At 54.5% G+C, this 14,201-nt stretch overlaps 1 protein-coding gene across 5 annotated transcripts; it reads left to right on the forward strand.

The window, feature by feature from the left end:
- The first annotated feature begins 43 nt into the window (after positions 1 to 43).
- On the forward strand, positions 44 to 12,541 carry LOC102463577 (SLAM family member 9-like). Of its 5 annotated transcripts, none has more exons than XM_075908346.2 (5): positions 44 to 993; positions 2,506 to 2,605; positions 4,931 to 5,027; positions 8,330 to 8,653; positions 10,190 to 12,136. In XM_075908346.2, exons 3-5 carry the CDS (start codon positions 4,943 to 4,945, stop codon positions 10,882 to 10,884), a joined length of 1,104 nt encoding a protein of 367 aa, XP_075764461.2. In that variant the 5' UTR covers positions 44 to 993; positions 2,506 to 2,605; positions 4,931 to 4,942; the 3' UTR covers positions 10,885 to 12,136. The 5 variants fall into 5 exon arrangements, with proteins under 5 accessions (XP_075764461.2, XP_075764465.2, XP_075764460.2 ...); XM_075908351.2 differs by lacking the exon at positions 44 to 993 and adding an exon at positions 12,144 to 12,541 and having other exon boundaries at positions 1,212 to 2,605; positions 10,190 to 10,447; XM_075908350.2 differs by lacking the exon at positions 2,506 to 2,605.
- The last annotated feature ends 1,660 nt before the right edge of the window (positions 12,542 to 14,201 follow it).

The following is a 14,201-nucleotide window of genomic DNA, read 5'->3' on the forward strand; positions in this document are numbered from 1 at the left end:
CGCAAAAGTCTTTCGGAAAAAGACTTTTGCCTGAACGGGAGCAGCATAGTATTTCCGGAAAAGCACTGACAATCTTACATGAGATTGTCAGTGCTTTTCCGGAAATTCAAGCGGCCAGTGTAGACAGCTGGCAAGTTTTTCTGCAAAAGCAGCTGATTTTGCGGAAAAACTTGCCAGTCTAGAAACAGCCATATAGTTTCCCCTCCCCGTGGAAGCCTGCATGCATACAACACACCCACATTCCTTTCTTTTTTGTTGATCTGAATTTTTTCAAATTACCTCCCCCCAAACCTCCTTGTCCTGCCCCTTCCCTATGGGTTTACAGTGGAGTGCCATTTCGCGTCCCTCCTGTTAGCAAACTGGTGCTTTCCTTGAATAAACACCTGCCAGGCGTTTTTCTTCGTTCCTGCTTTCCCTGTGGCAGGGAAGGGGTTAAATCAGGTGCAAGCGCTTTGATGTTGGGAGGTAGGAAGGAAGCTGTTGGAATGTTCCATTTGCTCTGCAAAGGGAGGGGGGCTGGGGAGAGCTGTTCTGTCACTCAGTTATACAAATGAGCCATGAAACTAATCACCGGACTCCCAAGGATAAATCACATAAGGTGAGTGTGCACAAATGTGAACTGAAATTCTGCGTGTGTTGGGGGAGGGAAGTTAACAGATTCCTCTCCTCTTCACCCCCCTCCTAGCAGAGATGGTTCAGTCACCTGGTACAGGTGAGCCCTACCTGGATGCTGCCTGCCATGGTATCTGTGCATCAGGGGGAGGGGCTGGCCCCCACCTACCCGTAGGAGGCTGGTTTGCCCCCAGGCACCCCCACCTTGGGGACCAGTCAGTTCCCAAGGGTTTGGGGACCAGGGGGCGCTGTGCCAGGGCGCTGGCTCCTGGCCATAGGGAACACCTGGTCCAACTCTCCCCCCGCCATCCATCATTCCCCACCACCACCCGGATGACCCTGTCCAAGCTGGGAGCTGGATCTCGCTTACTCAGTTAACAGGTTAAACCTAAGGTTTAGCTGGTGAAGTGATGAGCTGGGATTTTACATCCCCACCTCCCCTGGCAGAGGACAGACAGAGCTTGGGATGCAGGGGGTGGGGCTACACAGGGGAGACAGCTCAGGGAGGGCAGAGGAGCAGAGCGAGGACTGGGGCTGCGTGTGGGCAGTATCGGGAGGGAGGGAGGGAGTACTGAGTGGGGGCTGGAGGGGTCAGGAGAGGAGAGGGGCTGGTGTGGGAGGTGGTAACAGAGGTAGCTACAGAGGATGTTACTCAGTGGCTAATACAGAGTATGGCACAGCCTGGGTCCAGTGCCCAACTCTACCAGACGTTCACTATGTGACCCTAGGCAATGCTCTTGAGTTGATTGGTGCCTCAGTTTCCCCACCTGTACCATGGGGATAGCAGCACTGCCTTGCCTCACGGAGCGGTGAGGGTAGCTGCTAGGGACCAGGGGTGGGGTGCTCTGGAACGGGAGTGGTGGGCAGCCAGGTAAGTAGCTGAGGCAGAATGTTAAACTGGGTGTTTAGCAGCTAGTTCCCTCTCCCCCCAAAAGTGATCCACAAAATAGCAGCATCTCTGAAGGGGCAGGCCTGTTGGGAGACATTTGGGGCCATGGTACAGGCCCTACCCCCCTCTCAATTGATTTTATTGATCTTATTTACACAGACGCTGGAGAAGATTTGGGGGGGCCCTGAGCTCGTCCCCCCTTTGCCTCCTGTCTCATCACCAGCCCCTGAGAGGGGCTGCTGTGGGGTTGGCCATGATCCTGGCCTGAAGGACTAGTTTAGATTATCCCAGTGATTTTCTGGGGTGGGGCTAAGTCATTTCCCCTCCCTGGGGTGATGCCAATCAGCTCCCTGGAGGGTAATGCAGGAGCTGGGAGCATCAGCTAGCGGTCAAATAGCATTTGGACCTCCAAGGCAGGGCCTAATCCCAAACCCACAGAGCAGGTTCTTCTAGTGCACGCTGCTCAGCCAAGTCTTGAACCCTAGCCTGGGGCTCCCCACACAACTGCTGCAGCGGGGCACCCACCCAGGGTCTGCTGAGTCGTGAAGGGCCCACAAGCTAATAGGACTAAGCAGTGGCCCCCGCCATGGCGCCCGCCGGGCCATGTATGTGCACCTGCCGAACAATCTGGGCCGGCTCCACCCCCAGGCGCCCGGCAGCCCCAAAAGTTTGGGGACCACTGGTCACGAAAGTGTCAGCCAGAGCTCCACCCACCAGAGCCCTGATTGGTGGATCCCTCCAGCTTCACTGATTGGTCCAACCATGCTATTTAAGCAGGAGGAAGTAGGCAGTTTGTCTGAGTGACAAGGTGGTTTCCTGTTGTGGGTACATGCAGCCTGGCTGTGTGCTGGCTCTATGCTCAGCCCTTGCCTTGCTCCATTCCTGCTTGTATTCCGCTGTCCAGTTCCCAGCCCTGGCCCTTACCCTGGCCGCCAGCTTCTGACCTGCACTGTGTTGATCTTTGGTTCTGCCGTTTGGTATCTGACCTTGGCTCTGACCCTCAGGTTTGGCTCCTGGCTCTGACACTGCGACTGACCTTGGCTTTGTTCCCCGGCCTGGATAGCTGCTCTGCCCTCTAGACCTGACGCCTGCTCTGACCTTTAGGCAAGATTTCTATGTCCTGATGATTACAGTGGATGAGAAGCTGGATATGAGTTACCAGGGGGCCATTGTAGCCAAGAAGGCTAATGGCCTATTGGGGTGCATTAGGAGGAGCATTGCCAGCAGATCTAGGGAAGTGATTATTGCACTTTATTTGGCTCTGGTGAGGCCACACCTGGGCTACATCTACACTGCAGGCTTCTTGTGCGAGAACTGTTTTGCGCAAGAGTTCATGTGCAAAAGTTCTTGCGCAAGAGCGCGTCCGCACTGCCACGTGCTTTTGGCACACGAGCATCCATGGCAGTGTGGACACTCTCCTGTGGGAGAAAGCTCGGATAGTCATTTTAGCCGTAGGGCTTTCTTGCGCAAGAAACCCCTGTTGCCTGTCCACACTGCCCTCTTGTGGAAGAGCTCTTGCACAAGAGGGCTTAGTCCTCATGGGAAGAGGAATGGCTCTTCCACAAGAAGCTCTTTTCCAACACTGTACTGTAAATTTACTTGCACAAGAACCTGCGTGACGTGTAGACGCTCTGCAAGTTTTTGCGCAAGAACACTTGTTCTTGCGCAAAAAGCCTGCACTGTAGACGTAGCCCTGGAATATTGTATCCAGTTCTGGGGGCCCCACTACAGAAAGGATGTGTACACATTGGAGAGGGTCCAGTGGAAGGCAACCAAAATGATTAGTGGGTTGGAGCATGTAACCTGTGAGGAGCGGCTGACGGATTTAGGTTTATTCAGTCTGAAGAAGAGAAGAGCAAGGCGGGGGGACTTGATAGCAGCCTTCAACTTCCTGAAGTGAGGTTCTAAGGAGGCTGGCGAGAGGCTGTTCTCAGTGGGGGCAGGTGGCAGACCGAGAAACAATGGGCTCAAGTTGCAGTGAGGGAGGTCTAGGTTGGATATTAGGAAAAACTATTTTCCTAGGCGGATAGTGAAGCACTGGGCTGGGTTCCCTAGGGAGAGGGTGGAATCTCCATCCCTAGAGGTTTTTAAGTCTTGGCTTGACAAAGCCCTGGCTGGGCTGACTGAATTGGGTTGGTTCTGCTTTGGGCAGGGGGCTGGACTCGATGACTCCTGAGGTCTCTTCCAGCCCTGGGATTCTATAAGAGCTGGTCCCATCCCAGCAACTCCCCAGTGCTGGACTTAGGCACCAGGGCTAAACCCTCTGGGAATGTCCAGAGGGTTTTAATGACCCAAGGGGCTGTGGTTTTACATGCCATCTGCCTGGCTAGTCTAGAAACGTGAGGCGTGGATAAGTGAGACATTCTGCCCTGGGGGAAGGAATTTAATTGGGCTGAGCAGAGTTCCTCTGGATTTAGGCTGGCATGACTGACAGGCCAATCAGACAGTAGGACTGGCAAGTTTTTCCACAAAAGCAGCTGCTTTTCCGGAAAAACTTGCCAGCTGTCTACACTGGCCGCTTGAATTTCCGCAAGAACACTGACTTCCTACTGTCTGAAATCAGTGCTTCGTGCGGAAATACTATGCTGCTCCCGTTCGGGCAAAAGTCCTTTTGCGCAAAGCTTTTGCGCAAAAGGGCCAGTGTAGACAGCTCAGATTTGTTTTGCGCAAAAAAGCCCCGATTGCGAAAATGGCAATCGGGGCTTTTTTGCGCAAATGTGCGTCTAGATTGGCACGGATGCTTTTCCGCAAAAAGTGCTTTTGTGGAAAAGCGTCGGTGCCAATCTAGATGCTCTTTTCCGCAAATGCTTTTAACGGAAAACTTTTCCGTTAAAAGCACTTGCGGAAAATCTTGCCAGTAGCCTAGGAGTGACGTAGCTGGGTCAGAAAAGTTTGTGAAGGTCTTTCGATGCTCTCCCATGTGGTAAGTCCCAGCTGCCAGCCCCCATTACAGAGGCACTCAGCCTGGGCAAGAGCTCACGGTGTCTGGGTTCAGATTTAGAAGACCAACTGCAGCCTTGTGTGGGTCAGTGTCAGACACCTTCGAAAGCCCCCAGCCGCCCCCATATTGGTCCATGTCATAGGCGACAGCTCTGTGGGTGCTGTAGGGCTGGGGCACCCATGAGAAACCTGCCAGCCCAGGAATCAGTGCTTGTGCCCTCTGTGTGTGCTGTGAATCAGTGGTTAATGGGGTGAGGGGGCACTGGGGGAAAGGGGCAGGGCAGGGGCTTGGAGGAAGTGGTGGAGCGAGGCCTGGGGCAGGCCTGGGCCCCTGCAATCTCTGGCAGCACAGGAAGTCGGTGTCCATGTTCTGGTGCATTTGGGTGCTGAGCTGTGTGGAAATCCAGACCCCAGCCTGGCTCCCACATGCCGGCCTCGCTTCCCCTTTCCCCACAGAGAGGCCCCTTCTGAGACGCCTTTTCCTCCTAGGACTCTCTGGGAATGTCGAGGAGTCGTTGCGGGGTCAGTGTGAGGATGGTGTCCCTGGGACTGCTATGCTGGCTCCTCACCTGTATCCTTCTCACAGGTAAACAGTGTGTGTCTGTGTCTGTCTCTCTCTTTCCGTGTGTGTGTGTGTGTGTGTGTGTGTGTAAGGCTGGCTGAGAATTTTCTACTGAACTGAAAAAACCAGTTTCTGCAGAATTGCAGCTTCTGTGGGAATTCTTTCATTTTGCGAATTGCTCCTTTTTCAATTGCAACGTGAAGACAGTGAATACTCCGCTCGCTTGGACCCGAATCAGAATGCTTCCTTTTGCTGAATGGACCCAACATGTTTAATTTCAAATCCGTTCGATAAAATGTTGAAGCAGGATTTCCCTGTCAGCCCTTTGCCTCATGGGAGCTGTAGTTTGAGCCTCCATTCTCTCTGCTGGACCGGGCTCCCTGCAAGACTACATGTGCCACAAAGCGATACCGGCTCCCCTCTTCCAAGCTGTGTGGGGCATCGTGGAAGTCACATGATTCTCAGAGTGCTCTGGGAGTGTGAGGTCAGCCCATAGGGCCTCATGGGGCATCCAACTCCCAACCCATAGCTAGCGTTGTCAGATGGTTTAACCAAGAATACCAAGGCCCTCCCCCCCCCCCCAAAAAAAAACACCAGGGAAAAAATTCTGTTGGGGGGGAGGAAATAGGGAGAAGACCAAAGCTGTTAAGAAAAAAAAAAGGACCCCGAGAGTTATTAAGCAAAACTGAAATAAAATAAACCAGCATTAAAACAGCGTGGCCCCTTTAAAGACATGCCGAGTCAGAATAGGGATAGGAGAGGGAACGTTTCAGCACTAAGACCCAGGGAAGGCATTGCTTCCCCTTGCTTCAGGTCTTTAGGCTTTTTGCTGGTGGCCATCTTGTTTTCTTGATCAAGAAAATACCGAACTGTGCGGGTCAATACCGGACACCTGGCAACCCTAACTGCAGCTCCCATGAGTCAATGTGCCTGGGAAAATGCAGATTAATGTTGAAATGATTTGAAATGAAGCGTTTGGCGTCATCTTATCAAACCAAAATGAAACATTTCTGTGCAGGAATGTCAAATGTTTTTGATCAGACGTGCCGAAACAAACGCCTTCAAAGCTTCCAAACTGAAATATTCCTGGCTTTCTCTTCTGAAAAAAACAAAACAAAACAAAACAAAACAAACCCAACACTTTGGATTTCTGACTTTTCATCTTGATTCGGGATGGACAACAATGAAATTTATTTCATGTTGTGATGGCTCGTTGAGGTTTTCCCATCTCCTGCACCCCTGTAATGGCATGAACAGACTCCACCAGCCTGTAGTATAGAGGGTGCTTATTGCTTCTTCAGGATACAGCACAGCACAGATGTAATCTGGTTACAAGGCAGGCCTAGGATGCCAGGGAATCTTCCACCTCCGACTTCTTCCTGTACATCTCGGGGGTCAGCCCGAACTTGTGCAGCAGGGTCTCCTTGACTCGGTTGTAATCCCCTGGCTGTATTAGGTCCTCCAGCTGACTGAGCACTCCGGCCGCCTCCTGGTTCAGTGTGGGGACGAGCTCCTGCAGCCAGTCAGCTGGGGGGACCCGTTGCAGTCCACAGGCCCTCTCAAAGGCACTTAGGAATCCGTCTATGTCACCCATGTCCTTCAATTGAGCCACCGCAAGCCTCTCCCAGCATCTGGCAGCCCCGGGACCCTGGGGCCCATCCACTCTTGGCGCAGCCGGGGCCCCGCCGGTTCTCCGCTCTGCCATGGCCAACTCATGCTGTCTCTCGATCTTGGTGCTCCTTCTCTTGGTCCTCTACTTCCAATTCCTTCATCCGCAGTGGATCTCCAGCCACTGCAGCTCTGCTGAGCTGGCCCCTGCCCTAGACGGGCCACGGCTTGCAGGGCTTCCCAAGGAAGCTGTCCCATCTCTCTGGCGGGCTCCAGTGCTTCTCCCCGTCTCTGAGCCTGAGACGCTCCCTGGTAGGGTCTGGCTGCTACCCACAGGCACAAGATCCTGGCCCCGTGGCTGGTCATTCTCCTCCAGCCTGGCAATCAGCTGGGCCTTAGTTGCTTACCGCACAGGCAAGCCCCTCTCTCTGCACAGCTTCACCTGCTCTGCCTTCAAGAGTCGGGCGTAGGTCATCTGCCTGCTGGGCCCCTCGGTGCAGACTCACCAGTCTAGTGCTGCAGCGCCCCACGATTCCCCGGAACCGCTTCGCTCTGTCTCCAGCATGCCTGGCTCCAGGGCTCTTGCTTCTACAGCGCCTTGTCGCTCGCCGCTGGAAGCTCCATCCACAGGGTGCAGTGCATCCCACTCCTGACACCAGTGTGACGGCGCGTTGGGGTTTTCCTGTCTCCTGCACCCCCGTAATGGCACGAACAGACTCCACCAGCCAGTAGAATAGAGGGAGTTTATTGCTTCTCCAGGATACATCACAGCACAGATGTCATCTGGTTCCAGGGCAGGCCTAGGATACCTCAGGCCCCCTTGAGATGGGGGAGACTGGGTCCCTAAATCCCAGCCCCTTTCTCTAGGCTATCTCCTCCATGCTCCCAGCCAGAAACTAACTCACATCCAGCCCTGCCCCCAGCCAGGGCTCCACTCCCCTTCTTCCCATTGTTCCACTACCTGGGAGATACTGGTCGGACAGGTTCGGCAGCCCCCTTGCATAATGACTCATCCCCTGCCCTTCTGGGCCCTGCTGCAGACAGCAGCCAGTGGAGGTCACTCACAACCCACTGCCCAGCTTAGCAACCAGCAAGGTACCTCCCACTACGTCACACATGTATTGTAATGAAAATAAGTAGCAGGTTTAAAGCAAACCAAAGGAAGTTTTTCTTCACACATACCTAGTCAACCTGTGGAACTCCTTGCCAGAGGAAGTTGTGAAGACCGGGACTTTAACTGGGTTCAAAAAAGAACTATAAAATATTATGGAGGATAGGTCCATCAATACTTATTAGCTAGGATGGGAAGGAATGGCGTTCCTAGCCTCTGTTTGTCAGGGGCTGGGAATGGGTGTCAGAGAAAGGATCATTTGAGGATTCCCTGTTCTGTTCTCTCCCTCTGGGGCATTTGGCACTGGCCACCGTTGGAAGACAGGATACTGGGCTGGATGGACCTTTGGTCTGACCCAGTCTGGCCGTTCTTACGTTTAAATACTGTCATTTCTCAGAATACGAACACTCCACACTTCACTCAATCTGTAAATTGGAGGGGCCGGTAGGGGGATAGGGAGGTGTGGGAGGATAGATGGATGATTCAGTAAATAATATCGATCTGCATGAAACATCTTAGCAGAATCAGGAATCAAACTCGCTCGTCAGAACTTGTTTCTGTGTGTTCGTCAGTTTCCTAACCGCCGTTCTCTCTCTCCTGTATCTAGATGGACGCCCCACCAGGTCCCAGCAGACTTTGATTGGGATGGTGGAGGGCTCGGTGGTTTTCCCTTTAAAAATTGCCCCTTGGATGCCCGTGGAGACCATTGTGTGGAATTCCATCACAACCCTCGCCACCGTGACCCCCATGAAAGGGAAACCCCCCGCAGTGAAAGTGCTGGATAAACGCTACATGGGGCGGCTGAGGGTCTTGGACCATTCCTATTCGCTGGTGATTAGCAACCTGAGTTTGCTGGACAGGGGCGTGTACAGAGCCCAGATAAACACCGAGTTCACCACCACCGTGACGGAATACCTGCTTCGCATCTACCGTGAGTGGGCGGGAGGGGCCATTGGCACCTGATGATGGAGGTTGAGGGTCCTTGGATTTCAAGGCGAGATTCAACTCTCAAGCCCCGCTGGAAATCAGCCCGGAAAAAGGGGTGGAGGAGGGACTCAAGGCCCTATCTCCTTTCAATTCAAGATGTCTGCTCCAACAGCCTACCTTAAACAAAGATCCCTCAGGCCAGAGTCCTCAGAGGGGTTAGGATTGCAGGATCTGGGAAGGAGTTTGGCTGGGGGTTTGGAGTCTAGATGGGCTCTGGGAAGGAGTTTGGCTGAGGGTTTGGGGTGCAGGCTCTGGGAAGGAGTTTGCAGGTGGAGGTTTTGTGCACAGGCTGTGGGAAGGTGTTTGGGTGGGAGGTTTGGGGTGCAGCTGGGCTCTGGGAAATGGTTTGGTTGGAGGTTTGGGGTGCAGCTGGGCTCTGGGAAATGGTTTGGTTGGAGGTTTGGGGTGCGGGCCCTGGGAAGGACTTTGGGTAGGAGATGGGGTGCAGACTCTGGGATTGAGTTTGGCTGGGGGGTTGGGTGTGAGCTCTGGGAAGGAGTTTGAGTGGGGTTTTGGGGTGCAGGCTCTCAGCAGGAGTTTGGGGAGAGGGCTCTGAGAAAAGGCTTGGCTGGGGGGGGTGGGTTTCATGCTCTGGGGAGGAGTTCAGATGTGGGGGTTTAGGGTGCAGGCTCTGGGAAGGAGTTTGGGTGGGAAGTTTGGGTTTCACGCTCAGGGGGAGGAATTTGGGTGGGAGGTTTGGGGTTTAGGCTCTGGGAAGGAGTTTGGCTGGGGGTTTAGGGTTCAGGCACCAGAAAGGAGTTTGTGTGGAGGGGGTTTGGGTTGCAGACTCTGGGAAGGAATTTGGGTGGAGGTTTGGGATGTGGATCTGCTCTGGGAAGGAGTTTGGCTGTGGGGGTTGGGGTGCTGGCTGTGGGAAAGAGTTTGGGTGGGAGGTTTGGAGTGCAGACTCTGGGAAGGTGTTTTGGTGGGGTTATGGGGTGCAAGCTTTTGTGGGGATTTGGGGTGTGGGCTCTGGGAAGGAGTTTGGGTGCAAGGTCTGGGAAGGAGTTTGTCTGGGGGGTTGGGGTGCAGGCTCTGGGAAGGAGTTTGGACCTGGGTATAAGGGGTCAGGCTCTAGGTGGAAGTTTGGGAGTGGGGTATGGGGTTTGGGTTGCAGACTCTGGGAAGAAGTTTGGCTGGAGACTTGGGGTGCGGCTGGGCTCTAGGAAGAAGTTTGGTTGGGGAATTGGGGTGCAGACTCTGGGAAGAAGTTTGGCTGGGAGTTTGGGGTGCAGGATCTGGGAAGAAGTTTGGCTGGGGGTTTGGGGTGCAGGATCTGGGAAGGAGTTTGGACCTGGGGGATGTGGGGTCCGGCTCTAGGCATACGTTTGGGTGTAGGGTTCAGGCTCTGGGCCGGGGAGGGTTGGGGTACAGCAGGGCTGAGGGGCAGTGCTTACCTTGGGTGGCTTCAGGGAGTGATGTGCCATCCCTCTGTCTGCTCGCTGTGACCGTGACCGTTTGGTGTCACCCCGACATGCAGAGAAAATCCCGGTGCCAGATGTTGCCGTCAGCTTCCTGAATGGAACCTGCAACCTCCTGCTGAACTGCACGGTGGCCCAGGGCGCGGAGAGCGCCACCTTCCTCTGGACCTACACGCGCTGGAGGATCGCCCACACCAAGAAGGGGCCCACCCTGCACATCTGGAAACGGCCAAGAGCTAAAGAAATGCTGCACACCTGCCTGGCGAGGAACCCCGTCAGCCAGCACTTGAGAACCATCTCCATTCGGGACTACTGTGGTAACGCTCCGGCCCCTGTTCTTAGTGGGCCTGGGCCCGATCCTTTCAATATTGGTGCACAAGCCCAAACTCACTCCGCTCATGGTTGGAAAATCTTAGAGGGAGCACTGGTGACAAGTGCAGATAGTATGGTCTGCCTGTATGGAGTGTTGGGGTGCGAGCACTGGGAAGGAGTTTGGGTGGGGGTTTGGAGTGCAGGGTCTGGGAAGGAGTTTGGGTGGGGGTCTGGGGTGCAGGCTCTGGGAAGACTTTGGTGGCATGGGGTGCGAGCACTGGGAAGGAGTTTGCATGGAGGTTTGTGGTGCAGGGTCTGGGAAGGAGTTTGTGGGGATGAGGGGTCAGGCTCTAGGTGGAAGTTTGGGAGTGGGGTATGGGGTTTGGGTTGCAGACTCTGGGAAGAAGTTTGGCTGGAGACTTGGGGTGCGGCTGGGCTCTAGGAAGAAGTTTGGCTGGGGGTTTGGGGTACGGCTGGGCTCTAGGAAGAAGTTTGGCTGGGGGTTTGGGGTGCAGGATCTGGGAAGAAGTTTGGACCTGGGGAGATGAGGGGTCAGGCTCTAGGCAGAAGATGTAGCCCAGATGTGCCGGTCCATGCCCCGCCGTGCCAGCCAGACCCCCACGTAGCTGCAGCTGTCCCAGCAAACACGTCCTTTTTGCCACCCAGGGCCCAGTGAGAGGCAAGGGCCCCCTTCCCACTGTAGGGGCAGTACCCCTCCCCCAGCAGGCAGCTCATGGCCTCAGCCTCCCCCCAGACCTGGAAGCATGGGTGTAGGAAAGGGAAAAGGGCAGATGGTCCCAATCTTCCCCAGCCAGAACAAGGGAGGGGAGGGCAGACGGTGCCCAGCCCCAGTCCCCAGAGAGCTCTGGCCAGACTAGTTCTACCAGCAGTGCTTCTCTGGTGAAGACTAGGGATGTAAAAGTGCAGTCAATTAACTGATTAGCAAAAGCTTGTAGATTAATGCTATAGACTGCACACATTCCCCTCCGCCCCCCCGGCCACTTTCCAGTATATTATTTAGCAGGCTGGCCAGCAGCCCAGCTCAGGTCTGGCTTGCACCGGGTCTGGGAGCTCAGACCACCCTCTAAACCGGGGCTGCTGCCATCCCTCACCACTGCCTCTACCAGAGGCAGCAGCACAGGGAGCTGGGTTCTAGACTGGTTCCCCTCACAGGCCAGCTCCCGTCTGGCACCCGGTGCTGCTGTCTCTGATACACAGGCAGCAGCGCGGAGTGTCAGGGGGCTCCTCGGGAGTGGGGCTGTAGCACACTGGCTGCTGGCCCCGCCCCCAGGGACTATAGACTAGTCGAGTAACCAATAAGAATTCAGGAGGTTATTCGACTATTCAGTTGACCGACAGTTAACATCCCTCGTGTAGACCAGCCAGAGGGGAGCGATGGTGATTTGCTTCTCCGTGGCTCTGCCTCTTGCCCAGTCACTTTCCCCACCATCCCCTTCTCATTCGCACTGGGGTGAGCGAGTGGTTTGGGGCAGCGGCTGTCGTCGTGGGCTGGGTTTGTGCAGCGCCTGGCACTTGCACCCGGGGCCAGGCCCCTGGGGCACAGCGAAGAACAAGCAGCATCCTGTGCAGTCGGGAACGGGGGAGCCAGTCGCCGCTTTCGTCGGCACAAAACAACCCCACAGGCCAAGGGAGGCTCGCTGCAGAGTCAGTTCTTCACTGCGCGCGTGTCTGTTTCAACAGGAAGCGACTCACCAGCACCTGTCTTCCAAGCGCCGGCGGCAACGCGCTTTTTAATAGTCTTCGGGCTCCTCTGCACGACCAACATTGTGAAGTAAGGGCCGTGCGGCCGCCAAGTGCAGACCGGCATCGGGGAATGCACCCCAAGGGGACCCTTGCTGTAAGTTACCCGTCAGCCGACGTGCCATCCCACGGCTGGACGGGAAAAGCCTCCACTGCCGAGCTGATTTCGGGGGTGTTTGTAAAGCCACGGTCACTGACAAGCAGCCAGAGAAGATGTGGAGGCGGAAGGTGATTTTCTCTAACATCTCCTTCTTAGGGACTTGCGAGATCCAGCCCCAACTGTTTGCCCATCACTTGACTCTTGACTCCTTTAGCAATAAAAGGTGCTTTGCAGCCAGGCCTTCAGTTTCTGATCTGGTCTAGAGGGCGTGGGGCTTGTTTTTCAGGTATTCGCTGTGGGGGCAACTGGTTAATGGCCCTCCGCACACTCTGGCGTGTTGTGGCTGGCTCTGGCCAGCCCAGCCCCCTGCCTGCAGCACTGTGGGTGGGAGGCTGCTCCAGACCAGCCAGGCCCACCACACTGCGGGCCAGGGCTGGCAGCTCAGCCCGCGTTTAATTGTGTTAACCAATAGAATTTTTATCCGGTACATGGTTAATATTTTCCCATCCCTAATTTATAGTTGGAGTGGAGTAAAGGAGCCTCAATGCAAATGAGAATCTACCCCCCCCCCCCAATCATTAGCTAATACAGACCCTCTGCAAATCAGCAGGCCTGATTCTCCCCCCAGTTATGGGCCTGATTCACCATTGCACCGTGCCAAAAGTTGGTGACTGCTGCGGTATAAATTGCATCAACCTGGGTTTAACTGCTGCCTTCCTGCCAGTTTAACCTCTAGCTTCCACTTCCAGTTTTTTCTGCATTGGAGTTGTCAGTGCATTTATCTGGGAGGGGTCAGTTATATGAGGGCAATGGTGTTGTCAGTCCCACCCATTCAGAAATCCTGCTTTGAAAAGATGAGGAGTTGGGTTTTTAAAATACGCCGAGTTTGGATTTGTATTTTGCCTCAAGTGTGGGGTTTTTTCCCAGCTTTAGGGCTCTTGCTTCCTCTGTGACCCTGGGGAGCAAGAGTCTTTTTTTTTTAATGAAGGGCTTGATTCTCATGAAGCTACTTTCACCTGGGAGCTGGGCTTGCGGAACAACAGGACAAAGCTGGGAGAGCTGGTAGCATGGGGGCCGCTTCTCTGATCCCCAAAGTGCTAAGGAGGGACAGCGGAAGCAGGATCTGCTTACGTGGAGAAGAAGGGGAAGCTCCTACATGTCTCTTGGAACAGCCGCAGGAAACCCTTCCCTGACCACCTCAGAATCTCAGGCTGGGCTGTAGGGCAGAAGGGGCCACAGATTGTTTAGTGTAAACGTAACCCACAGACCTGCTGGGGGAGGGGCACTGTCCCATCTAGTGGTGCTGGGACCACTCACAGACAGAGAACGAGTTTGCTCTACAGCCGGAGCTGGGAGCCAGCTGACCTTTAGTCCAAGCTGCAAAGGCTCATGCCCTGAGCTCCAGAGATCTCAGGTCTGTTTCCGCCTGTCGGGGCTACATAAGGCATTATCACACCCTGGACCGGGTTACAGGTTGTTTTAAGAAGCTGTAAGTCCAATGTCTAGCGACAGTGTGAATTTCCGTTCCCAGGGACCAATATGGCTACAGCAGCCTGCCCACAGCAATCTGTGCCAGTGCCGAGCTGTATTAACATGCACCAAGCTGCGAACTGGCCAAATCGGACCAATCCCATACATCTAAGGATGAGTGAGCCCTGGCATCCCCTGTGAGCTCTGAACTTGTGCAGCTGCTCAGGAGAGGTTCCACAGCTGGCCAGGTGATTAGCAGAGCACCCAATGCTAGGTTTTTAGTTTCTAGTGGTGGTGCACATTCACACATGCCTTGGTGCATATAAAATTATTCCACACATGGATGGAAAAGATTAGTAGGAACATTGGTGAGCACACGTAATTACATACACAGAGGCGCTAACTCACTCACGCAATCACTCACTCTC

The sequence above is a fragment of the Pelodiscus sinensis genome, chromosome 22, assembly GCF_052426305.1.
Source record: "Pelodiscus sinensis isolate ZL-2025 chromosome 22, ASM5242630v1, whole genome shotgun sequence".
Taxonomy (NCBI): domain Eukaryota; kingdom Metazoa; phylum Chordata; order Testudines; family Trionychidae; genus Pelodiscus; species Pelodiscus sinensis.